Here is a 24,909-nt window from a genome sequence, read left to right as displayed (position 1 = left end):
ACCGCCCTGGTGGAGTGAGCCCTAGGCGGGGCCAACAAAGGAATCTTTTGAAGCTCGTACCACATTTTTATACAGGACACAATGTGCTTTGAAATTCTCTGTGAAGAGAGGCCTTCCCCTTTTGACCTGGGAGCGAGAGACACTAGAACCCTGTCCATTTTCCAGAAGGATATAGTTCTGTCTATGAAGAAGGCCAACGCCCTCCTCACGTCCAGGAGGTGTAGGCGTGCCTCTTTGCCGGAACTGTGAGGCTTCGGGTAAAACGAGGGTAAAACTATTGGTTCGTTAAGATGGAACTCTGAAGAAACTTTTGGAACAAAGGCTGGGTGCAGCCATAAGGTTACCGCCTCCTTTGAGAATACTGTGCAGGGTGGCATTGCCATAACTGCTGCGAGCTCGCTGACCCTGCGAGCTGACGTAATTGCAAGGAGGAAGGTTGTTTTTATCGTAAGGAGACATAGGGGAACTGTGGCTAAAGGTTCAAAAGGTGGACCCGTTAGCGTGCTGAGCACCAAGTCCAAGCTCCACGATGGTGGAAGCGGTTTCCGAGGGGGGTACAGGTTTACAAACCCCTTCAAGAACCTGGTGACTATAGGATGGGCGAATACCGTGGGCCTCTCGTCTGTATGCCGAAAGGCTGATATAGCGGCGAGGTGGACTTTTAGCGAGGATAAGGAAAGCCCGCCCCTCTTGAGGTCCAATAAGTATTCTAGTATTATCGGTATAGGAACGTCAAGGGGAGCTGACTGCTTGGCGGAACACCAGGCTGTGAATCGAGTCCATTTCTGCTTGTAAGTCTTCCTGGTGGAGAAACCCCCATGTATGAAAGATCGGTCGTAGGAGATCGGAGCGGATCTGCCACTCGTGCATGAGTGCGAAGCGCCTGCTCAGCTGATCTGCTTTCACGTTGTGAGCGCCCGGCAAGTATGAGGCTTTCAACGTTATGTTGTTGGCGATGCACCAGTTCCACAGTCGGACTGCTTCCACACATAGGGCAAGGGATCGGGCTCCTCCTTGTCGACTTATGTAAAACATAGTGGAGGTGTTGTCTGTATTGATCCCGACTACTTTGCCATATATGTGGTCTCGAAAATGTTTGCAGGCGTTGAACACTGCTCTGAGCTCCAGTATGTTTATGTGCAGTGTCTGTTCCGCAGGGGACCATAGCCCTTGCGTCACCTTGTCGCCGATGTGCGCTCCCCATCCTACGTGGGAGGCGTCGGTAGTAAGAAAAATAGAAATTTGTGGTTGGTGAAAAGGCACCCCTGCTAGCAGGTTCTTGGGGTTTACCCACCACACCAGGGATCTGCGCACCTCTGTCGTGGGCGACACCACCCTGTGGACAGTGTGGGATGCCGGTTTGTAGACGCTTGCCAGCCAATGCTGCAGGCTTCACATGTGCAATCTGGCATTTTGTACCACAAACATCGCTGCCACCATGTGGCCCAGCAGCTGTAAGCACGTTAAGACCGTCACCGTGGGGCTGTATGTGATGACTTGCACCAGTGAACGGATGGCACGGAAGTGGGCGTCGGGTAGGTACACCCTTGCTGTGATAGAATTTATGCGTGCTCCTATGAACTCTATGTCTTGTGTGGGGTCGGTCTTTGACTTTGCGAGGTTGATGACTAGGCCCAGCGAAAAAAACGTGTCCACTGTGATGCGGATCATGCGTAGGACCTCTGCCTTCGAGGCCCCTTTCAGTAGTCAGTCGTCCAGATATGGGAAAATAAACACCCCCTGTCTGTGCAGGTAGGCTGACACCACTGCCAGGGTTTTGGTAAAGACTCTGGGGGCCGAGGAGAGGCCGAACGGAAGAACCCTGTACTGGAAGTGTTCTTTGCCGACCATAAAGCGGAGGAAGCGCCTGTGTGCTGGGTGGATCATTATATGAAAGTAAGCATCTTGTAAGTCGAGGGCTGCAAACCAATCTCCATCATCCAGTGCCGTGAGTATGGAGGCGACTGTAATCATCCGAAAACGTTGCTTGCGTAAGTAGCGGTTGAGGCCCCGAAGATCTAAGATGGGCCTCCAGCCTCCTGTTTTCTTCTCTGTGAGGAAGTAGTGTGAATAAAAACCTTTCCCCTGGAATTGTTCCGGCACTCTTTCCACCGCCCCTATGAACATAAGGTGGTCCTCCTCCTGCTTGAGCCTCGCCTCGTGGGTAGCGTCCCAGAGGTGAGGCCTGTAAGGAGGCTTCGTTGGTGGGAGCGACTGGAAGGGGATCGCGTAAACCGTGGCTGTGATCTCCAGCACCCATTTGTCTGCGGTGATCTTTTGCCATTGGGAGTGAAACGGTCTGAGGCGATGATGGAACACGAGATGAGAGTGGCATTGCGCGATGGTAGTGATAGTGCAGCTCTCAACATGCCCGTCAAACTTGTTGCCTTTGGGCCTGTCCCGAGGGTGTACAGCTTTGTTGAGAACGTCGTCTGGGAGTTCTGTACTGTTGCTGTTGTTGATGTCACCCTTGGTCGTAGCCCCGTTGATACTGCGCATGCTGTGGTTGGTACGGGTAACGTCTTTGCTGAGGGTAATATTTTTTCTTTCTATATGGAGGAGTATAAATACCCAGGGTTCTAAGTGTAGCTCTTGAGTCATTACTAGAGTGGAGGACCGAGTCGGTTGAGTCTGCAAACAACTTTTGCGTGTCAAAGGGAAGATCCACAATCTTCGCCTGTAGGTCCCTCAGGATACCCGATGCCTGGAGCCAAGATTCTCTATGCATGACCACTGCTGTAGCCGTTGAGCGTGCCGCCGTATCTGCCACATCCAGGGTGATCTGGACTCCCGTTTTCGAAGCTGTGTAGCCCTCTTGCACAATTGCCTTTAACACCGGCTTCTTATCTTCCGGAAGTGAATCCATGAGAGAAGTAAGCCTGGAGTAATTATTAAAATTATGGTTCGCTAGGTGTGCCGCATAATTTGCCATTCTCAGTAGCAGGGTAGAAGAGGAATATACCTTCCTGCCAAACAGCTCTAGCTTCTTGGCATCTTTGTCTGATCCCCCCAATTTGTACTGAGAAGTCTTTGACCTCTGCTGGGACGACTCAACCACCAAAGAATTTGGTTGTGGGTGACTGAAGAGGAACTCCATGCCCTTTGCCAGGACGAAGTACTTCTTATCCGCTGTCTTGTTCATAGGCAGAGCGGAGGCTGGAGTCTGCCATATGGTGGTGGCTGACTCCATAATGGCTTCGTCCAGCGGGATAGCAATTTTGGATGAAGTCGGGGGTCTCAGATTTTTCAGGAGTTTGTGATGTTTCTCCTGCACTTCTGCCGTTTGAATGCCTTGCGTGAAAGCCACCCTTTTAAACAGCTCCTGGAGCTGTTTGAGGTCATCCGGGGGAGCGACATCCCCGGGGGCCATGGCCTCATCTGGGGAGGATGAGGAGGAACCACTAGGATAAACCTTCCTCGAACTCTCAGGTTCCTGCGGCTGATGATACACCTGCTCGCTGGAGGATTGCGAAGGAAAGTCTTGGGGTTCTAAAATTAACTCCCCTTGAGATAACTGTGTTTCCATCCCCGATCGAGAGTGTCCACGGGGGTATTGGATGGCTGGGGGGGACTTGCCCCTGGGCATAGGCCTGGGGTGTCTGTGTCCAACATGATAAGAACGACCGTGGCAGCACGGGCATGGGTCCGGGGATGGAGACCTGGACTACTCTTGGGGTGTGTACCCCCGATGTCTGGGAGAGTGAGACCTCCGCAGTGACACAGATAGCGGTGAAACAGGTTTGTGGTAGTACTCCAGGGGATCCAATCCCAGAAAGGGTGAAGGTGGCCCAAGCCATGGTGACATTGGTTGGAGGAATGGAGAAGGAGGTTCTGGATAGGCCGGTGGAGACCCAGGCCTTCTGGGTGGTGTGTGTAGCACAGGGGGAGGGCTTGTTATCAGTAGCAGCACAGCGCTGTCCGGAGAAGGGCTGTGGTGCCAGGTTTTTGTTCTTGCCTTTCCCCTGCCCTGCGGGGCTGGCACCGCCCCCTCCCGCGCCGGGGATCTCGGCCCCGCTGTCGGCGCCGCGCTCGGCCCGCTTAGCTGCAGTGCCGTGCGGGTAATGTCCTCCGGTGCCTGCAGGCTCCGTGCCTGTTGGCCCTGCACTGTTGGTGCCGCGGGGGTTGGTGCCGCCTGCAGCGGTGCTGCCAGTTCCAGCGCTAGCCTGGCCGACGCTCTAGGCGCCGCACGTGCCGGCTGTTTTGTAACCGGAGGCTCAGCCTCTGCCACGTGCGCTGCCGCTTGCCTGAGTATGCGGCTGGGGGCTGTGTGCTCCACCCGTCCCACTCACTGAAACCGCCGGCAAGGATCGAGCTGGGGAGAGCTTCCTCCGTTTCTGCACCGAGGGGGTCAAAGAAGCTGCCTTCCTCTTGTGGAACCCAGAGGGCCCTTCTGGTTGAGGCCTCTCCGGCAAGTCCGGCTGGAGGGCCTTGTCAAACAAGAGCATTTTAAGATGCATTTCTCTGTCTTTCCTCGCCCTGGCTGTGAGCTTAGCACAGTGGGAACAAGTCTGGGTAACGTGTGATTCCCCCAGGCACCGGATACATTCACCCTGCCCATCGGAGGCCGGCATAGCTTCACGGCAAGACTCACACTTTTTAAAACCTGAAGAGGACATCGTGGTGAGTCTTTTACTGTTAATAGAGTACTTAGCACTTAATCTGTGCCTGTTTACCCGAATCGCGGACACCGGCCTTCAGGGCAGCGGGCGGTCTACTGGCCTTACATCCACTCTTCTTCTCTGCTCCTCTCTCTCTTTTTATTATATATATATATATATTTTTGATATTCTCTTTGTCCTCTTTTTTTTTTTTTTTTACCGGAAAAAAACAACAATTTACATGTAGAAACACTATCTAATCTGACTCTGGCCGTAGCCTGAGCGGATTCCATCTGCAGCCGATGGCAGTTGAGAAGGAACTGGCGGGGACCGGATCGCGCACCAGGCTGGGGGTGTGTAGGGGAGCGGCGCGCGCCAGCGCATGCACGATCCAGGAGAAACTGCTGGAAGAATTCTGATCTGTGGTGCCGGGCGAGCCCGACACCTATTGTGGAGCACCCACGGGGACACTCGATGAAGAAACTAAGCTTTTCTCATGCGAACATGCTGCCTATTTCACTATTTAACAAAACTGTGTTGAGCCTTCTTAAACAAATATAGCTTAGAGCAGTCCATCACACCAGCAGTTCTCAGCTGTGACCTGGAAAGCTTAATCATTTTTCACTAATTTTACATTAAGTATTTTCCAGATATCAGTTTTCCGTGCATACAGTTCCCCTTGTTGCTGAAGGGTAGCATGTCATTGGAAATAGACGGATGAGGTGGTCACAAAATAGTATTGCTTCTAGTATTTGGTCCAGTCTGAGTGCACTTACTTTTATACTTCCAGTATAGTTTAAAATGATGTGATTCAGCTAGTGTGATAGATCTCTCCTTCTTCTACGATGCTTTTAAAAACATGTTTATTTTGCATTTCCTCCTTTATTTTAACTTTTGTTGTGCCTGCTGTTGCACGGATATGTTTTTTAAAGAGAGGGAGAAAACAGTCCTTGGCTTCGGAAAATCTTTAAACAACCATTGAGCAGTTACAGTTGTGCTTTGTTTATGCTTACCTTCATCATATGAGGGCACCACATCTGTAAAAAAGACTTTGGATTTGTTCTTGGTGGTAAGCCTAGTGTATTTACTGATATGCATTTATCCAAACAATGTATGGATATCCAAACAAAATATAGATCTGAAATCTATATTTCAAACATTTGTAGTAGATTATCACTAACATTACTTTTTAGTGTGGTAGCAACTGAGCTGGAACCAGTTTTTATAAGCACTAAATGATACTAATTAAATTTTTCCAAAAGGATTTTTGACTATGGATTTCAAAATCTAAATCACTAAAAAATCAAAATGAGGAGGGTAATTTGAGGTACTTTATGTATTGAAGGTGCTGATATGCATTCATCCAAACAGCACATATTTTGTCCCTCTCCGTTCTTACTTATTCTAATTCTAACAGTGTGAAATGGAATCTAATTCAGAAACAAATTCTGAATTCTGATTTATTTCTTTGTATGGTTTATGCATGTAATCTATTTGTATGTATATATAAAATATATTGTTGCTTGAGTTTTCTGAGCAGTATAAAAACATTGTCATCTCAACTAGTAGGTTAATAGAAAACACGTCTTTGCAGTGCTTTTCATTGGTCCCAGTCTTGAGTTGTTACTTAGGGCAGATGTGCACTAGAAAGTTGCTGATTTAGTAATGATGGCTAGGGGTGGTTTAAGATATTTCTATATTGTTATGAACCATGTACAGGTATAATTATATATTTCTCTGAGAGATTCTGTATAAGCTGCATCTACTGCAGAAGGGATTGATGATGTATTTTTGCTGGTATAGCTTTGTCTGCAAACATTTTTCTGGTGTACACCAGCCCTTAGTCTTTGTTCAGGCAGACTCAAAGTTCCTTGGGCAGTTTGCCTGAGTAAAGACCTTAGGAACTGACCAATGAACTTAGCTTCTGTGCAATGCAGTATGAGATTTCTGATAACAGAGGAATTTGAGAAGTTCCGTTGGAGAGAAACTTTTCAGTGACAAGCATATATATAAGTTCTATACATCTGTCCTTTTCAGTGTGTTTCTTTTTATTTACAGAATGGTTTGTCTCCATTGCACATGGCAACACAAGGAGATCATTTAAATTGTGTTCAGCTTCTGATTCAGCACAACGTGCCTGTTGATGATGTCACTAATGACTATCTGACTGCGCTGCATGTTGCTGCCCACTGTGGCCACTTCAAAGTTGCCAAGGTTCTTTTGGACGAGAAAGCTAACCCTAACGCCAAAGCACTGGTGAGTACACTGTGGGTTTCTACTCAGAGCTAAACTACTTTCTAAAGTTTAAGTCCTAATATTTGAGAATTACTTTCTGTTGGTTGAAAGCGTCCAAGGTCTGATATTCAGTGAAGCTTATTTGTAATTGTAGAATTTAGAAAAAGTTAATGTAGCTCCTAATTTGGCATTAATGTTTTTCTTCTTCAGTCTGTGTAACTGTTGTGCATGGATAGTTAATAGGGGTTTGTGTAATTTCTGGTGTAACCAGAGCCCCTTTGCATTTAGATAGTTTAATGTGGTGCTGTAATTCTGTGTAGAATGAGTAACCACAGTCTTAACTGCTGCTTTTGTCGGCCTGGAAGGAATTCTGATTTTCTCAATACTTGTAAAGGGGAAATGATTAAGTGACATTTACAATAAAAAGACAATTTGAATACATGATGTTCTGAAATTTGCAAAACAAGAATAAGGAATTTAACAAATATCTACTGTGTTCTTACTGAGTCGCATCTTTATATTCACTTTTCTACATTTGAAACAAAATGAAAGAAACTGCTTCTAATACAAATAAACTGTTTTCAAAATGTGTTTGTGCATGATTTTAAGGTGTTTTCATGGTTCACTTTGTAAACAAATATTTCTGTATAAATATGTCTTTAATAATCATCCTAAATAAATACAAATCTTACAGTAGATGTTTTGTACTTCGGTATTGGACAGGGCTCAGATTAATGCTGTGAGGCTGTTGATTTTATAAGTACTACATGAGTTCTGTACAGAGCTACTAACCTTTACAAAATCAGAAAAGTATCAGTGTTAGTCTGTATCTGCAAAAACAATGAGAAGTTCTGTGGCACCTTGTAGACTAACAGATTTTTGGAGCATAAGCTTTTGTGGGCAAAGACTCACTCCATCAGATGCACGCATCTGAATAAGTGGGTCTTTGCCCAGGAACACTTATGCTTAAAAAAAATCTGTTAGTCTGTAAGGTGCCACAGGGCTTCTCCTTGTTTTTACAAAATCAGAATAATGTTTTGACTCCTTTTTACAATTGGCCTGATTTACAAGTTTCCTTCCTTTTCTCTCCTCTCATCTTCATTGTCTTTGGTGGAGGACTATTGTGCTATGCCTGTGAGTGCAGAATGCAGCTTGGCTTCTAGTCCTGTAATATTTATTTTGGCTGCATTCTGAAAATTACTGATGTCTCATTAAGGCAGGATTGCTGGATGGCGGCCAATCACTCATCTGGGTCACAAAAAAAAACAAGCAGTCCTGTAGCACCTTAAAGACTAACAATTTTATTTATTCTGCAATGATTTTTTGTGGATAAGACCCACTTCCAAAATCTGATCTTGTTCCCCAACTGATTCACACACAGTCAGATTCTCTGCTCCAAAGAACTGCACAAAAATTGGGGAGGTAGTAAAATGTAGCAAAAGTGTGCAAGCTTTTCAAATCCACTTTATGAGCCACAGAGCAGTTCTAAGTTGTCTTGTCACATAGCAGCTTTGTGAGGATCATTATACTAATAAAAAATAGCCAACTACCTCTGATCAAGTTGCCTCTTTTTGTGATACTAACATGTGCCTTCTGTCCTGGGGACCTCACAAAAAAGGGGGCAACACAGAGATGTTTCAGTAGTTCTGTGTCACCCAAAGTTCTGTGTCCCCTTATGTTGAGGTATTTCTGGTGGCCAATTTTGTCCCATGTATGCTTCATTTTGCCCATTTTCTAGTTCTATAGTACTAGCATCTGCTGGTTATTACCCTGCATTAATGGCTCAGATAAATCGAGGCTCTCTTTACACCTAAGTGGAACATAAACTCTCAGTCGATTAGACCTGCAGCTAATACAGTTAATTTTAATTAGATCGAAGGCCCAGTTCAGTAAGTTGTTTTTAAAACTTCCCCATGAAAGCTGTTTTGATATGTGTCAACACTGAAGACAGTATTGTAAGCACTTGACCTCATCTGACTACTCTGGATAGCTTGTTTTCTTGATTCTCTTTGTTTCTTTTCTATTTTACCATTTCATCACAAATAAGGTAGCAGTTTTGAATGTGCACTGTATAGCTTGTGGAAATATGTTTCTTTAGAATATATTTGTATTACTGATTTATTTCATCTGACAAAGTAATCTTGTTAAACTCATGTCAGTTAGCACAAAATAGTGAAAGAAACAGTTGTGACAAAATAATTCAGTAAAATAAACTTTTGTGATGGCATTGGTGATGTATGAAAATATTTCCTTTCTCATTACAGAACGGTTTCACGCCTCTTCACATTGCCTGCAAGAAAAACAGAATTAAGGTTATGGAACTTCTCCTAAAACATGGTGCATCTATTCAGGCTGTAACTGAGGTAAGTAATATGGTTAGCGTGGTGGCTTGGTTTCTCATGACAGTGCTGCACTGTTCAATTAGGTCATACCTGTGAACTGCTTAGCAGATATACACTTAAAATCAAAAAAATATTTTCAACTAGATAGAAACAGATTAACAAAGCTAAATAGAAATATAATCACTTACACTATTGGATCAAAACTCCTTTTACTTTTACTTTACTTTACTTTGAATTTACTTTAAAATACAAATATGATGTCTCATCAGAACAAATGGGGCATATTTTTAAAAAAAGATCTCCATATTTCTGTGTGAAGTTTTCTACACGTGGGCCATGTCTACATGGCCCGAGTTGTCAGCTCCGCTGCTGGCAAAGCTGTGCTAAGCAGGTTGCTGGAAATTCATAGAATCATAGAACACCAGGACTGAAAGAGACCTCAAGGGGCCATGGAGTCCAGCCCCATGCCCCAATGGCAGGACCAAGTACTGTCTAAACCATCCCTGACAGACATCTATCTAACCTGTTCTTAAATATCTCCAGTGATGGAGATTCCACAACCTCCCTTGGCAATTTATTCCACTGTTTGACCACCCTGACAGTTAGGAACTTTTTCCTAATGTCCAACCTAAACTTCCCTTGGTGCAGTTTAAGTCCCTTGCCTCTTGTTCTATCCTCAGAGGTTAAAAAAAACAAGTTTTCTCCCTCCTCCTTATGACACCCTTTTAGATAACTGAAAACCGCTATCATGTCTCCCCTCAATCTTCTCTTTTCCAAATTAAACAAGCCCAATTCTTTCAGCCTTCCTTCATAGGTCACATTCTCTAGACCTTTAATCATTCTTGTCGCTCTTTTCTGGACTCTCTCTAATTTCTCCACATCTTTCTTGAACTGTGGTGCCCAGAACTGGACACAATACACCAGAGGCCTAACCAGTGCGGAGTAGAGTGGAAGAATGACTTCTTGTGTCGTGTTCAGAACACACCTGTTAACGCATCCCAGAATCATGTTTGCTGTTTTTTGCAACAGCATCACACTGTTGACTCATATTTAGCTTGTGGTCCACTATAATCCCTAGATCCCTTTCTGCTGTAGTCATTCCGAGACAGTCTCTCCCCATTCTGTATGTGTGACAGTGATTGTTCCTTCCCAAGTGGAGCACTTTGCATTTGTCCATAATAAACTTCATCCTGTTTACCTGAGACTATTTCTCCAATTTATCCACATCATTTTGAATTTTGACCCTACCCTCCAAAGCAGGTGCAACCCCTCCCAGCTTGGTATCATCTGCAAACTTAATAAGTGTACTTTCTATGCCAATATCTAAATGGTTGATGAAGATATTGAACAGAACCGGTCCTAACACAGACCCCTGCAGAACGCCAATTGTTATTCTTTTCCAGCAGGATTGAGAACCATTAAGAACTACTCTCTGAATACAGTTATCCAGCCAGTTATGCACCCACCTTATAGTAGCCTCATGTAAATTGTATTTGCCTAGTTTTTTAATAAGAACATCATGCGAGACTGTATCTGCTGAGGGAGGCTCTCTAGCAGTACCGCAAATTTGACAGCAATGCTAGGCCTTCCTCGAGTGGTAAGAGGACGCAACAAAGCAACCCCTTACCACATTTTAGGTCCCAGGTCCCACCTTCATGAACTTATGATGGGGTGCACACTCGGTTGACCCGGGCCCCACCGAACCCCCCTTGGGAAGGCAGGAGCTAGGAGGAGCAACGAGGCAGACAACCGGATTTTTTCCAAATACTTACAATAAGTTTATTAATTCTTAAGGAGGGAATGGAATATTATTGCACGTTCTTATTTTAGCAACAGTACACACTTACTTGAGTTAAAAACAAGGTGTTCATGTTAACACTAAAGTGATGTGGTTTTGAATAAATTAGGTGTAGAGGTAGGGTGTTGTAGAGGTAGGTTGTTGTTGAGGTAGGTTTGAAGGAAGTTGTATAGAGATAAGTTGTATAGAGGTAAGTTTGAAGGAAAGTAATAAATATAATAAACATATAAATATTAATAACTATATAAATATATATGTGTCTTTTCTAAAATAAAGGAGGGGGAGGGTGCTACCCCTCTTACCCCTACCAGGATCGGGTCGCTACTCCGATCCAAATATTAATTATGGCCAATGGAGGATTTCCCTCTGTATTGAGCCAGAGAAGAAAAAAGGAAAGAAGGGAGGCCACGCCTTCACCTTAATGTGTATTTTCGTAATAAGTTGCTAGCAAGTGACTACCAATTCCTCCGTAAGTGAATAGTATTAACTAACAACTAATATCTAGAATTAATATACTAAAATAATTTAACAAATTTATCTTATTTACTACTAACAATTCTAATAATTTAACTAATTAAATAACATTAAAAAACCCTGTGTATAAATATGTCTATAAATACCAATTCATTATAATAATAATAACAGTTCTAGATTGAACAGACTTGTTAAGTGTCCTTTTTTAAATTAGAGTCCAGCCAGAGGCCAGCAAGGCCCGGCCTTGGGGTCAGGCCCCCGGGTACTGCCCCTACCCTGCCAGGCAGGGACGCAGCAAGGGGATCAACCTTGCTCCCCCACTGGGGGTCCTGTTGCCACTGACTGGAGTGGGGATGTGGTGTCTGTGGCTCCCCGCAAAGCACAGGCCTGTCTGTGAGGATACTTCTCTCAATCGGTGTGTCACGTCCGGCAAATGAGTCAGGTCTGATAAGCAGGTCAGGTCCGGTGAGTGTGATGTCAGGCCCTGGGTTTCACTGAGCCAGCCACGCAGTACCTGCACAAGTGCAGGCCAGTTCGACAGCTGGTAGCTTCCCCACAGGGACACCGCTTGCTGCTGATGCTGCTGTCGCTGCTTGCCACAGGAGCGTGGGTGATGGGCAATCTTGCGCTTCCAGGCGAGTGGTGTGCAATCTTGCACCTTGGGTAGGTGGCAGTGTTCAGCTATAGCAGTGTTCAGCTCTTCTCTCTTCTCTCTTTGCTCTTCACCTTTTCAGGCTAGCCTAGGGACTGGCAGACATTCCGTGGAACCATGCCTTCCGATCAAGGGCTGGAGAATGGGCTGCGAGCCCTGCTTTTATACAATGTTCTCATGAATATGTATGAGAGTATTAGCATGCAGGCAAAGTCTTCAAACAGGTCCTCACTTTGGTGGAAGGTTCTGGAAGTTCTCCAGACCCACCCAATCAGAGCACTGCATGCAAATCTAGGGTACCCATGATTCATGAATGTGGATGATCTGATAGAACTTTTCAAGTTGCTGGGGGAGCTAACGGTCAAAAAGTAACCGTTGGAGTGCTGCTAACTGGTAGGCTATGACAATTTGAAGCTTCATGTGTCTGAGGGGATTTTTCCTCACAGAGCCCTTTCCCACTAAAAGCATGCTCTCCCTGACTCATGGGGGCGATTATGTCCACAGTGATGTTTAAACACGACAGTATCAAATGCTTTACTAAAGTCTAGGTATACCACATCTACCACTTCTCCCCTATCCTCAAGGCTCGTTATCCTATCAAAGAAAGCTGTCAGATTGGTTTGACATGATTTGTTCTTTACAAATCCATGCTGGCTGTTCCCTATCACCTTACCACCTTCCAAGTGCTTGCAGATGATTTCCTTAATTACCTGCTCCATTATCTTTCCTGGCACAGAAGTTAAGCTGACTGGCCTGTAGTTTCCTGGGTTATTCTTATTCCCCTTTTTATAGATGGGCACTATATTTGCCCTTTTCCAGTCTTCTGGAATCTCTCCTGTCTCCCATGATTTTCCAAAGATGATAGATAAAGGCTCAGGTACCTCCTCTATCAGCTTCTTGAGTATTCTAGGGTGCATTTCATCAGGCCCTGGTGACTTGCAGACATCTAATTTTTCTAAGTGATTTTTAACTTGTTCTTTATTTATTTCAACTTCTAACCCTACCCCTTTCCCACTAGCATTGCAAAGGCTTCCATTTACATACTTATACAGCTAATTTACCAAAACCACACAAGATTTTGCTCTTGACAGAGGGGTCAGCCAGCAGGAAAGAGGCCGTATAGGCGTGCCTCTACTGCCTAACAACCTCCCACCCCATTGCCAGTCCCTTATCAGGCATAAGGGAGTGGTGACAGAGGGGGGTTTATCCAGCAGAGGCACATCTACACTGCCTCTTTCCTGCCAATAGACCCCTCTGCTGAGAGTGAAATCTTGCGCAGCTATGCTAATTAGCCATGTGAGTATGCAAATGAGAAGCCATTTGCAATGTCCAGAAACCTGCTTAGCATAGCTCTGCTGGCAGTGGAGCTGATGACGTAGGTCGTGTAGGCAGGGTCATGGAGTGAAAGTCACCCCAACGCATGAAGTCAACATATATCCTACTTTGAAGTGTAGTTCATAGTCCTTGTGCTAGCTCTCTACATAGAGAATAAATGTATCTACTAATATTTGTGACACAAATCAAGTAGACATCAGCCTGCTATTACTTAGGGCTGCATGTGATTGGGCACACACAGTTGCTGGCAAAATTTAATCAAGTTAATAAATTTCACTGAGGAAATTAAACAAGTACAACTAGGAACAATTTACCTCTTAGAGCTTTGAAATGTAAATTTATTTCCATTTTCAAAACTATTCAATGGAAAATGAAGCAGTACTTAACCTAAAAGACGGTGAAAACCGGAGAACTTTTTATGTGAGGATATATTTTCTTGAATAAAGATCTAAGTACTGCTGCTTAAAGGAACTAGACATCCTGGTCTCCCTTCTGGCAATGGCCCCCACTGGTTTGTACTAGCTAAAGGGGACATGAATCTTGCTTTCCAGTTATAGCTTGATGTTCTACAGTACATGAATGAAAGGCACAGGTTGAAAGCAAAAGCAAAATGAACACAATGTTTCTTCTCTTCACTTGTAGCTTTCTAACCATGGAAAATAGGCAGCTTGAAGAGCTGTGTGATCAACTGATTTTCTTTTCACTGGTGGTTCAGGAAAAAATGGGTGGGGATTTGGTTCAGGGCAAACTAACAATTTTTAAAACATTATTTTTGGTATAACAAAAAAATTAGAAGTTTCATTTTGGGTCAAATAAAAGTTTTATTTTGGGGACATTTTATTTTTCACCTTTTTAGTAAAAGCAAAAAATGATAGATGCCAACTCCCCTCCCTCAATACAGAGAAGAAGGAAGTGGTGGTGTCCCCCTTACATCTAACAGCATAGTGAATAATGTAGTCATCTGAGACATGGAAAATCCAGATTCCAATCCCCTTGCTAAACAAGGTCTTGAACTCAAGGAGCTACCTTCCCAGGTGTATGCTCTGAGCACCAGCTATGGTGCATTCTAGCCTGGGCTGGTCTCAGACTATGAAGCTGTTCCATTGTTTAAAATACTTGTGCAATTGTTGGGTGAGAGAGAAAGAAAGAATGATTCTATAGCCTGTTGTTTGCGGGGCGGGGTTCAGATTATTTATACAAAGTGGAACAGCTTCAGAAGGGATGACTGAGAGAAACTTGCCCCAAAATATCCTAGAGCCTGGTAGCAGGGCACCTAGTTGAAGTCTCTGCTTCCAAGTGGGATCTCTCCCCTCCCAGGTTTGTGTCCTAACAACTGGGCTGTAGGATATAAGGAGGAGAGGCATTGCTGCCATGTCCTTCTCCTGGGTTTTGTGAGCCGCACCAGAATCCCCTTGGGAATGGAAAATGAAAGTGTTTTCTTTTTTATAACTTTGAAACAGTTCATTTGAAACTTCCAAAAATATTTATTTTGTATGCCAAGGTAATTTTCTAAAATTGATGTGAATTCACACAATGTTTAGGTTGACCCAAGTATGAATCTTTTGTCTAAAAAGGTAGCTTAGCTCAAGTAATTGAGCTGAATCTAGGTGATCTTATACACACAGTATTGGAAAATACAGCATACATTGAAGACATCCCAGATTTACCAGGTTATCCACAATTCAAGATCAGTTGTTCCAATAGGAGCCTTGCAGCTTATAAGGTGGAAGCATACTTTCTTCTTGTCCTGCCCAACCACAACATAACTTTTAAAAACACATTATGGCTACACTTGGTCAGGCTTGGCACAGGACTTTCACCATTTGTGCTCTGTCTTCCCTTACACTTTTTGGTCATGAACCAGTATCTCGTGGTGATCTGTGGTGGTGAAACTGCAGAAAAGGATATTTTGCAGCCACTATATTTGTGGTCACGAAAAAAGTGACTTGGCTTTCAACATCTGCACAATGTTCTTCCCCAGAGAAATCTCAAACCAACGGGTTGTCTTTTTGTCAAGAGTAGAAGGACAGAAAAAGTTGGTCGCAAATGTGACTTGTGTTATGTGATCATTATTGTATAGTTGTTTATTAATTTGGTTATTTTTGAGGCTCTCACACCTTTTTGATAGATCTTCTATTTTGCCATATTTCCCATGCACACACTAAAAACTCACCCTCCTTCTTTGAGTGCTCCTCATGTCTGTTCCATGTTAGGTGTGTGTGCTCACCACTTGCAGCAGTGCCAGAACTTTTCTCTTAGCAGTGTCCTCTGGTGACCCCTGAAGTGGTGCCCTCTTTGTGTGGTGTTGGGGGCACTGTGGGCTCCCCTCAGTTTAAGCTCTGACATTTGTCTGGCCAATGTGGTCTTCCATACACATACTCACTGTGCCTCACCCAGTAAGCTGAGTATGACGCTGGCTTTGGCAGTGCTGTCCTATGAGCAACATGTCCCTGAACAACTATCTTCCTCTGTGGCTACTGCTTGGAAGTCACCTACTGTGGAGTATGTATGAGCAAGCACTCAAAGAAGAACATCTGTTTCATACCTGGAATTCTTCAAGATGTGTTGCTCATATCCATTCCACAACCCGCCCTACTTCCCCACTGTCAGAGTTTCAGGCAAGAAGGAACTGAGGGTGGGAAGAGTGTGCAGTGCCTCTTATACTGTGCTCTAAAGATTCATGTGTCCCTTCATGCTCCAACCGCTATTCTAGAGGACATGCAGCCATGCTGATGACGGATTCTGCTCAGTAATGATCCGAAGCAGAGCAGACTGACACATTTGTTTTCATCATCTGAGTCAAATGCTACAAACAGAAGGTTGATTTTTTTTTTTTGGTGGTTTGGGTTCCGTAATTTCTGCATCAGAGTGAAGCTCTTTTAATATATCCAGAAGCATGCTGTATGCTTCATCCCTGTCAGATTGGATGGCATTCTCATTCTTACACAAGATTGCTATAACATGAAATATATGGCAGAACACAGGTAAAACAGAACAGAAGACTCCTCCATGGAGTTCAGTCACAAATGTAATTAACCCATTATTTTTAATGATCATCATCATCAAGGAATAGTGGCCAAAGCATGAAGGGACTTAAAATGTTTAGTGTATCTGTCACATAAACAGCCTGAAATGTCAGCCGTGAAAGTGCCATGCAAGTATCTGTTCTCACTTTTAGGTAACTTTGTAAATAAGAAACAGGCAGCTTTATATCCTGTAAATGTCCACACATTTGTTTGTCTTAGTGATTGCCTGAATAGCAAGTAAGACTGAGTGAACTTGTAGGCACTAAAGATTTACATTGCTTTGTTTCTGAGTGCAATTAATCACAATTTTTGGAGTTTATTGTGTGAGTTAACTGCAATTAATAGATGACCTTAGAAAATTTCATTACTTCCTTTAAAAATGTTAAATATATGATAACAGCAAAAATTTAAGTGAAGAAAAATTTTACTTTCTCATTAATCTGTATGTTTTCTCAAAATCATGTATTGCTGAACTGGCACACATTTATTATATATACCCCTCAATCCGAAGAACATATATAGCCCCTGTTCTTTATGTGCTTGAAGCTAAGTATTTGTGTAAGTCTTTGCAAGATAAAGGCCTTGTTCAGTCATTTGAAAGCACCAAGCACTTGGGTAAATTGCTTTTTAAACTATTTAATCACCTGTACTTTGTTGAAAGAAAATAATGTAAAAATGTGGTCTCTTTTTTTCAGTCCGGTCTAACTCCAATCCATGTTGCTGCCTTCATGGGACATGTAAATATTGTATCACAACTGATGCATCATGGAGCATCACCAAACACCACCAATGTGGTGAGCAATGTCTTTATGCTTACTAGCTTGGAAATATACTTTAATGAACCAGAATCTCTGATATTAGTATTTATTTATAAATCCAATACTGAAAAGTATTGACCACCTTTTTAGAGATGGTCAGCATTCAGCGCTCCAACAGAAGTCAGTGGGAGTTGTGAGAGCTGAAGATTATGCCGCACTTAAAATTCAGGTTGACTTAGTTATCACTGCTGAGAGCCACATGTAAGCAGATCTAACTCCTGGTATAGATGCAGGTAAGCCAACAGAAGAATTCTTCCAGCTCCCCAAGCTGTGGAGGCTAGGGTGATAGATTACCTACACTGACTGACAAACTGCTTCCACCAACGCAGGAAGCATCTCCACTGTGGCACTAGGGCAGCATAGGCGTGGCATTGCAACTGTAGTGCCCTTAGTATAGACATGGCCTTAGTTTTATCCTGAACTGATGATATTAATCTTATTTGCTAACCTAAAGAATGAGAACTCACTCACTATAGCTCAGCTTAGCCCCTCTAGTTTTTGAGAAGTTGTCAAGCACTGCTTCCTTGGAACACCAGAGGCCTTACTGTTTCAGGCAAGCTCTGTTGTTGTCAACAGACTGCAGCAGATTGTTAGGACGTACTGCATGTGTCCATACAGCCATACAAGTCCACTTTTACTGGAGGGCACTGTGTGCCCAAGGTTCCCAGAGAAGTGCTTTTCTGGGAGTGTACTTGACAGAACTGCACTCATTGCTTTAGAAAAAAAAGGATGTAAATTTGAATGCTTCTTTTATGAAAGTCTCTCTTCCAAAGAGAGAGATGGACACTGACAGAAGAGTGCACGATATAGATGGTTTGTTCTGTGAACAATGTTAAATTATGTGCACAAGCAGCACCATCTGTAACTTAAAAAAGCATTTGCTTTAAAAGATCCAGTGAAGTACAAAAGCCAAGAAAACAGTTTTCCTCTTGAAGTCATTCTGGTTTCCTTGGATATGTGTTTTGTTTTGTTATGGTTCGGTGTTTTGTTAAGCCTTGGATTTATGTACTTAGTAATGATTTTGTTTTTGTGTTCACTCAACTGTGTGCTTGTCAGATCACAACAGACATTTGGGTCATAGGGCACAACAGCAGGAATGTGGAGGAAAAATCTGCACGTCTGAATACATAAAGCTCGTAATCATTTTAAATGTTTGACCAACTGAGTGGCCGCTTAATGAGACATCATTTTAGCATTGTAAATAGAGTACGAGTGAACAAGAGTGTTGTTTTCTTCTCCATGAAAGGAGAGAACACTAATGTACTATCCTATTAGCAAACCAATGAGAGAATAAATTACTTTCCAAAGTGCCAGCTCTGGAGGTCAAATACTGCTTTGCTTCCACCGCCTGTTCATAAACTACCCCTTAAAAAACTCGTGTGGGGATTATGTTAAATTGGGTCATGAGGTTTTTTTGTACTGATTTAGAACGGTTTGTTTGGTTTTTACTGAATCTCTGACAATGATTTGCTTTCACCGCTGCACGTCAGAGGGGAGAAACAGCGCTGCATATGGCTGCCAGAGCTGGCCAAGCAGAAGTCGTTCGATACCTAGTACAAAACGGAGCGCAGGTAGAAGCAAGAGCGAAGGTAAGGTGATATTCCATCTTTAATAAATAAACCATGGATACACTTAACAAAGCCGGGGAATTTTATAAATTAAAGTGAAACTTTTTCTTCCCTGCCTCCGGGGAGGGATCTAGGAAGCGAGACCTTGTGTTGGTCTTTATATTGTGGTAATGATCTTTATGTTTCTGTTGGGTGCTCAGATATTACAGCTAGTGCACGACCAATGTATAGATAAGGCATATCATGTCAAGCAGCCACTGACCTCTGTTCTCCTACTCTGTTTTACTGCAGGCAGGGGAGTTGTTTTTGTTATGAGCAAAACTATCATCCCTGTCCCGTAGACCTCTGGTGTCATCTCACAAAGCTTTGTTCTGGATACATTAAAATAATAAGTATACAATGAAAGAGTGCTTCACGAAGAACTCATGCAATGTTGGCCTCTCTGGATTGCCTAAAAGTCTGTCATCTCTGGACCACTTAAAACATATATATTGGTTGAACCTCTCTAATCCCCCTCCCTTGGATGCTGACTGGTCCCGAAAGAGAGAATTTGCCAGACCAGTTAAACCCCCCATGAACCCCAAGTGGGGCATAGGTCATCCACAAGGCTCCTCCACCTGGTTCTATCTTGGGCAGTGGCTTCAGTCTGGCCCCATGAATATCCCAGTTCTTGTGCTTCCGTGACTGCAGATCTCCTCCATGTTATTCGGGGTCTTCCTCGGCTGTGTTTCCCCTGAGGATTCCATTTTAGGGCATGTCGAACAATGCTGGATGGAGGTTTCCTCAAAGTATGTCCCAGCCATCCCCATTGTCTCCTTTTTATTTGGATCCCCACTGGCTCTTGGCCTGTTCGTGTCCACAGATGTTCATTCATGACTTTGTCTTGCCATCTTATTTGTAATATGTACCTCAGGTATCTATTCAAAAATGTCTGCAGTTTATGCTTTGAGGATTTTGTGGTGCGCCATGATTCACAGTTGCCAGACCAGGGCAGGTCAATATTGTCTAGCAGCTTCACCAACATTTCCACTGCTTTCTGGGCTCATTGGAGATACTTAGGGGTAAATTACAGCTGGCTAACAGCTCAGAACGCTGAGAGCCAGGACATTATGGGACCATGGGAAACTTGGCCACACCCATGATAAGTGATTGTCTGGCTAATTAATATCACGCCAGATTAAGAATGTTGCCAGATGAGAGAGTGCTGGACTAGAGAGGTTCAACCTGTTGTTGAGACCTGTAGTCTTGCAGAGAATTTTTCCTTAATGGGTCAGATATTAGGGAGAGTGGGTCTGGTGAAAACAACTACTGAAAGAAGGTGAAATTATCTGGCAGTACCATGGTCACAGACTAACTCCGATGATTCCCTGTATTTATTTTACCTCATTGAAAATAATCTGTGAGGCTCTTCTCAGAGCAACTTCCTAGGCCTCTGTAAAGTGATATTGCTATCCTGAAATGAGACATTACAGTCTCTATAAAAGAATATGGATTTCGGTGCCACATAATTTTTTGTATTATTCTGTTTTTGAAGAAAATTACCATGGAATATAAACAAGTATAATGGGTGCCCTTAATTTAAAAAACAAAACAAAACAATTTGAAGCTTTTTATGAGTTTCTCTTGCCATTATTATAGCGAGGACTTTGAAAGGAATTGCTTACTTCTAAATAAACCTTTAAAGCACTTTAATACATAAAATGAGGAAGTGAAGTGCCAAGGACCCTCATGCCATCCCAAACTCCTTTTGGTGTGATTAAATAGTGCAGGGGCTCATAGAACTGGTTAAGATTTTGGGATCTCATCAAAACTACATTAGATTTAGATCTGTCCCTTGGCCAGATCTGTAAAAGTATTTAGGTGCATAGTGAAGTTTTCAAAAGCACCTAGGAGCCTCACATTTATTGATCGCAGTAGTGGGTATGAACCTAGGTGCTTTTGAAAATCTCATTAAATGCCTAAAATACTTCTACAAATCCAGTCAAGAGACAGACCTAAATCCACAGTAAATCCACTTGGATGATGCCCACAGTGCAGTATGCCCTGCAATATAATTTTGGGGTAAAGTTATGTACTGCAGGGCCAGACTGAGCAACTTTAATCTTATTTTCTGTTCCTGATCACATTGTGTATGGGGAGCTTTTTCCGTAACATCAACAAAACACGTTCAGGCACTATAGCCCTTAATCATATGGCAAAGAGGAAAAACAACATTCAGTAATTCTAGCATGCACTTAACTATAACCTCAGCAAATATTTTCTTTATGCAGATTGTACTGTATTCCTGTTATCTTTATGTTTAGGATGACCAAACACCGCTACACATTTCTGCCCGACTGGGAAAAGCTGATATAGTGCAGCAGTTGTTGCAGCAAGGAGCATCTCCAAATGCAGCCACTACTTCAGGGTACACACCACTACATCTTGCTGCTCGAGAGGGACATGAAGATGTGGCTTCAGTTCTTTTGGATCATGGTGCATCTTTAGCTATAATTACAAAGGTAAGGAATAGTAGACAGCTTGAGTGCTTGAGAAGGTTTTGTAACAGTTCCCAGTGAATTAGATGAAGGAGTCACATGTGTGTACCAAGTGACATAGGAATTAACTGCATTCTGTTACCTAAGAAGATCCAGGTAACATCTTTGCACTTCTATTCTTGCTTTATAACATAGACTAGTGATAAAAACATACTATTTTTTAGTGTTGTGGATCAGTTGTTTTTAAGGATGTCTATAAGCTGTTTTGATTGACTGGTCTAATTTTTAAAAACCGAACTCAGTATATTTGTCTAGCAAAATCTATGGCGCTTGACAAACATTGGCTGGCAAAGGTGCAGCATGAACTCCAGAGATGGCATGCTAATTTCTAGGTTGAATGGTAACAGAGAGGTAGCTATGTTAGTCTGTATCCTAACAGAACAAAAAAGCAGTCATGTAGCACTTTAAAGACTAACAAAATAATTTATTAGGTGATGAGCTTTCGTGGGGTAGATCTGAAGTGGGTCTGCTCCACGAAAGCTCATCACCTAATAAAATATTTTGTTAGTCTTTAAAGTGCTGCAAGACTTCTTTTTTAATTTCTAGGTTGTATACCATCACACAACAACACTTCTACTGGGCCAAATGAGAAAATTTGTACCTTTGACCAAGCAACTTATGATCCTGATTTGTTTTGTGTGTATATTGATTTCATAGCTATAGGAGTGCAGAAATGAAATTTTCACCAAGTGACCTCAGTATGAGTGGTTCCAAAACTGTGTCCAGGTGGTTAATGGAAAGCTACTTTGCTTGTATAATTGGCTGTTGCTCCTTGTGTCCAGCTGCTTCAGTGGGTATCTGGGCTTTTTCCTGCAAAGAACCAGGCCCATGAAGGCATCTAGAAACAAAGAAGAGGCAGATTAGCTGCCCCTAAGGTGGTTCACAGCTATGTAAGAAAAGAAAAAGAAACAAGAAATATTATGATGGGCCAGAGCCACCTGACTAGAACAGCCAGACACCTCTGGAAGAAGAATGTTCAAGGCCATCATGTAAATTTTTCTCTTACAGAAAGGGTTTACTCCTCTTCATGTAGCTGCAAAATATGGAAAAATCGAAGTTGCCAACCTTCTGCTTCAGAAGAATGCATCTCCAGATGCTGCTGGAAAGGTAGGATGAAAAGACCACTGCCTTCTTTCATATACGTACCCATAATACCATAGCAGCTACTTACCATCACACAAGCACTTGCTAATATCCACTACCACAATTTTGGGTTTAATTGAAATTTTGTTCTTCATTGTAAAGCTATATTCAGCAGGGTCAGCAGTCCCATGACAAATGTAACATCATTAGGGGTAATATTGTCATATCTTTCATGTGTCCACCCAAGGAAATAAGGAATTGCAAAGCGTTTCATGACTCCCTGGCTCAGCCCCAGGGGGAGATCAGGATCACTGGATTCTATTCCTCCATCCTCACATGCTGGAATGGAATGGGCTTCACAACCCACTCATGCTGAAACAGCACTGGCAGGAGAATGGAGTGGATCAATAATGACTTACTTATGCCCTAGGGTAAAAGGAAACTAGGGCAAGAACCATATTTCCTTTCCTGCTCTGCTCCTGGGGCAATCAGATAGGTTCTTCCCCTTCCCTCTGACCGACAGCAAAGTCACAGTCTTACCCTAATTTAACATGTGAGCAGGATGTTCACAGAGAAGGAACAACTCTTCTCTGTTCTCATGCATGTAGTCTTAACAGTTAATAGAGACAGAAATAAATAATGTCACTGTGTTGCCACCGTATCAAGTTTAGCCTGATTCTCCACACTCCTGCATTTTCACTGAAGGTAGCTATAACAATGCTTGTTTGTTCTGCATGTGTTTTTAGAGTGGTTTGACCCCACTCCATGTAGCTGCACACTATGATAATCAGAAAGTGGCACTTCTCCTCTTGGACCAAGGAGCTTCACCTCATGCATCTGCAAAGGTACAAATGCTGGTCAGTTGTAACAGAACAACAGACATGCTTTTAATATCACTTTTTCGCATTATCACTGTTCTGTCTGAGCATTATTCATTATGGCTTCTAGTTAGACCAGGTCTACCCTGTGGGACAAAATTGAGGCACAACTCCAGCTATGTGAATTGCATAGCTGGAGCTGAGTATCTTGTATCAATTTTCTGCACCATCCCCACAGCAACTTGATGGGAGAAACTCTCCCATCAACTTCCCTTACTTCTCACAACAGCAAGGGATACTGGGATCAACAGTGGTGCCCCTCAACATTCGATTTAGCACAGGCCTACTAGGTGCATTAAATCGAACTCTGGAAGATCAACTGCCCGCACATTGATCCTGTGGTAAGTATAGACAATCCCTTATAAGTATAGACAATCCGCTTTGACTGTTCAGTAATGTCTTTACATGCCTATAGAGTGTAGTTTAATAGGATGATTCAGTGGAGGGGGGGAAAATCTTTGACCAAAATGGTCTTTAGCCCCATAGGATAGTCTTTATAACAAAGAAGTAAAATTAGTTGCAGGGCTTTTTTTCTGGCGGAACACAGCACAAGTGCGTTCCACCACCTTTTTTCAAGGTGCTGCCATACTGGAAGCCAGCTGGACAGGGCAGCTTTGAGCCACATGCTGCTCACTCTTCAGGATCCCCTGCCCCATCTGCTGCTGCTGAAAGACTAGCACTCGATTTAATTGGTTTAACAGCTGGCAGAAGGGATCTAGTCATTAAACCAATTAAATTGAGTGCTAGTTTTCAGCATGTCAGGGTGCCGGAAGCTGCCCCTGCTGCGTTGCTGGAGGGCTTGGCCAGGAAGTAGCAGCAGAAGTACGTACAATTCCTGTGTGAGCTGATAAGTGAATCCTGGGTTGGGGGCAGTTTGAGGCCATGGAGGGGGGTGGGGGTTAAGCCTAGGGGTGTTTGGGGGCCATGTAGGAGGGTTGGGGGTGAAGTCTAGAGGCAGGAGGGGCTGTATAGAGGGATAGGGGGGTTAAGCCTGGGGCAGGGGGGCCAGTTTGGGGCTGCATGGACCGTTAAGCCTGAGGGTGGTTTGGGGCTGCCCGGGGGTGTTAAGCCACTGGGGGTGCAGTTTGGAGCCACACAGGGCTGTTAAGCTGCCATGGGGGGTGGTTTGAGGCTTGAGTTCTGCCATCTTTTTTCCTAGAAAAAAAGCACATTTGAAATAGTAGAACCTCCATCCCGCCCCGCCCACCTTAGGTTTCCTTCAGGTCTCAGGGCCACTATGTATGCAGCCCATCCTTCCTCTCACCACACATTCTTCCAAATGCTGTCTCACCACAACTGCCTTTATAGGCTTCCCCTTTGTATTTGTGCTGAGGGAAGTGGAGGAGAATGAGCTGGTGTTAACTCCTTGTTCAGCAGATGCCTGGTAACAGCTCTGCACTTTGTCACAGAATCCTTTCAGGAAAACATTTTAGGGTGGGATGTGTCGGCTGGACAATTAGTATTCCTCTTAAGCATTTCTGAAGCACTGCAAATGAGTCTCTTTCCAGTATTTGGAAGTAGGCACAGCCCTGAAGATGCTGCAGTTTAACACACCCAGCACAAAC

At 43.5% G+C, this 24,909-nt stretch overlaps 1 protein-coding gene across 5 annotated transcripts in view; it reads left to right on the top strand.

The window, feature by feature from the left end:
- ANK3 (ankyrin 3) overlaps window positions 1-24,909 on the top strand; it is a 508,469-nt gene that overhangs the window by 346,391 nt on the left and 137,169 nt on the right. For all 5 annotated transcript variants that reach the window (XM_075000148.1, XM_075000144.1, XM_075000145.1 and 2 more), the window contains 7 exons: window positions 6,657-6,854; window positions 9,098-9,196; window positions 17,156-17,254; window positions 18,769-18,867; window positions 21,150-21,347; window positions 22,392-22,490; window positions 23,213-23,311. In XM_075000148.1, the coding sequence (XP_074856249.1) occupies window positions 6,657-6,854; window positions 9,098-9,196; window positions 17,156-17,254; window positions 18,769-18,867; window positions 21,150-21,347; window positions 22,392-22,490; window positions 23,213-23,311 (891 nt within the window). The remainder of the gene's footprint in view (window positions 1-6,656; window positions 6,855-9,097; window positions 9,197-17,155; window positions 17,255-18,768; window positions 18,868-21,149; window positions 21,348-22,391; window positions 22,491-23,212; window positions 23,312-24,909) is intronic.

This window comes from Carettochelys insculpta, chromosome 7 (assembly GCF_033958435.1).
Source record: "Carettochelys insculpta isolate YL-2023 chromosome 7, ASM3395843v1, whole genome shotgun sequence".
Taxonomy (NCBI): Eukaryota; Metazoa; Chordata; order Testudines; family Carettochelyidae; genus Carettochelys; species Carettochelys insculpta.
This window is presented reverse-complemented; position numbering and strand designations above follow the sequence as displayed.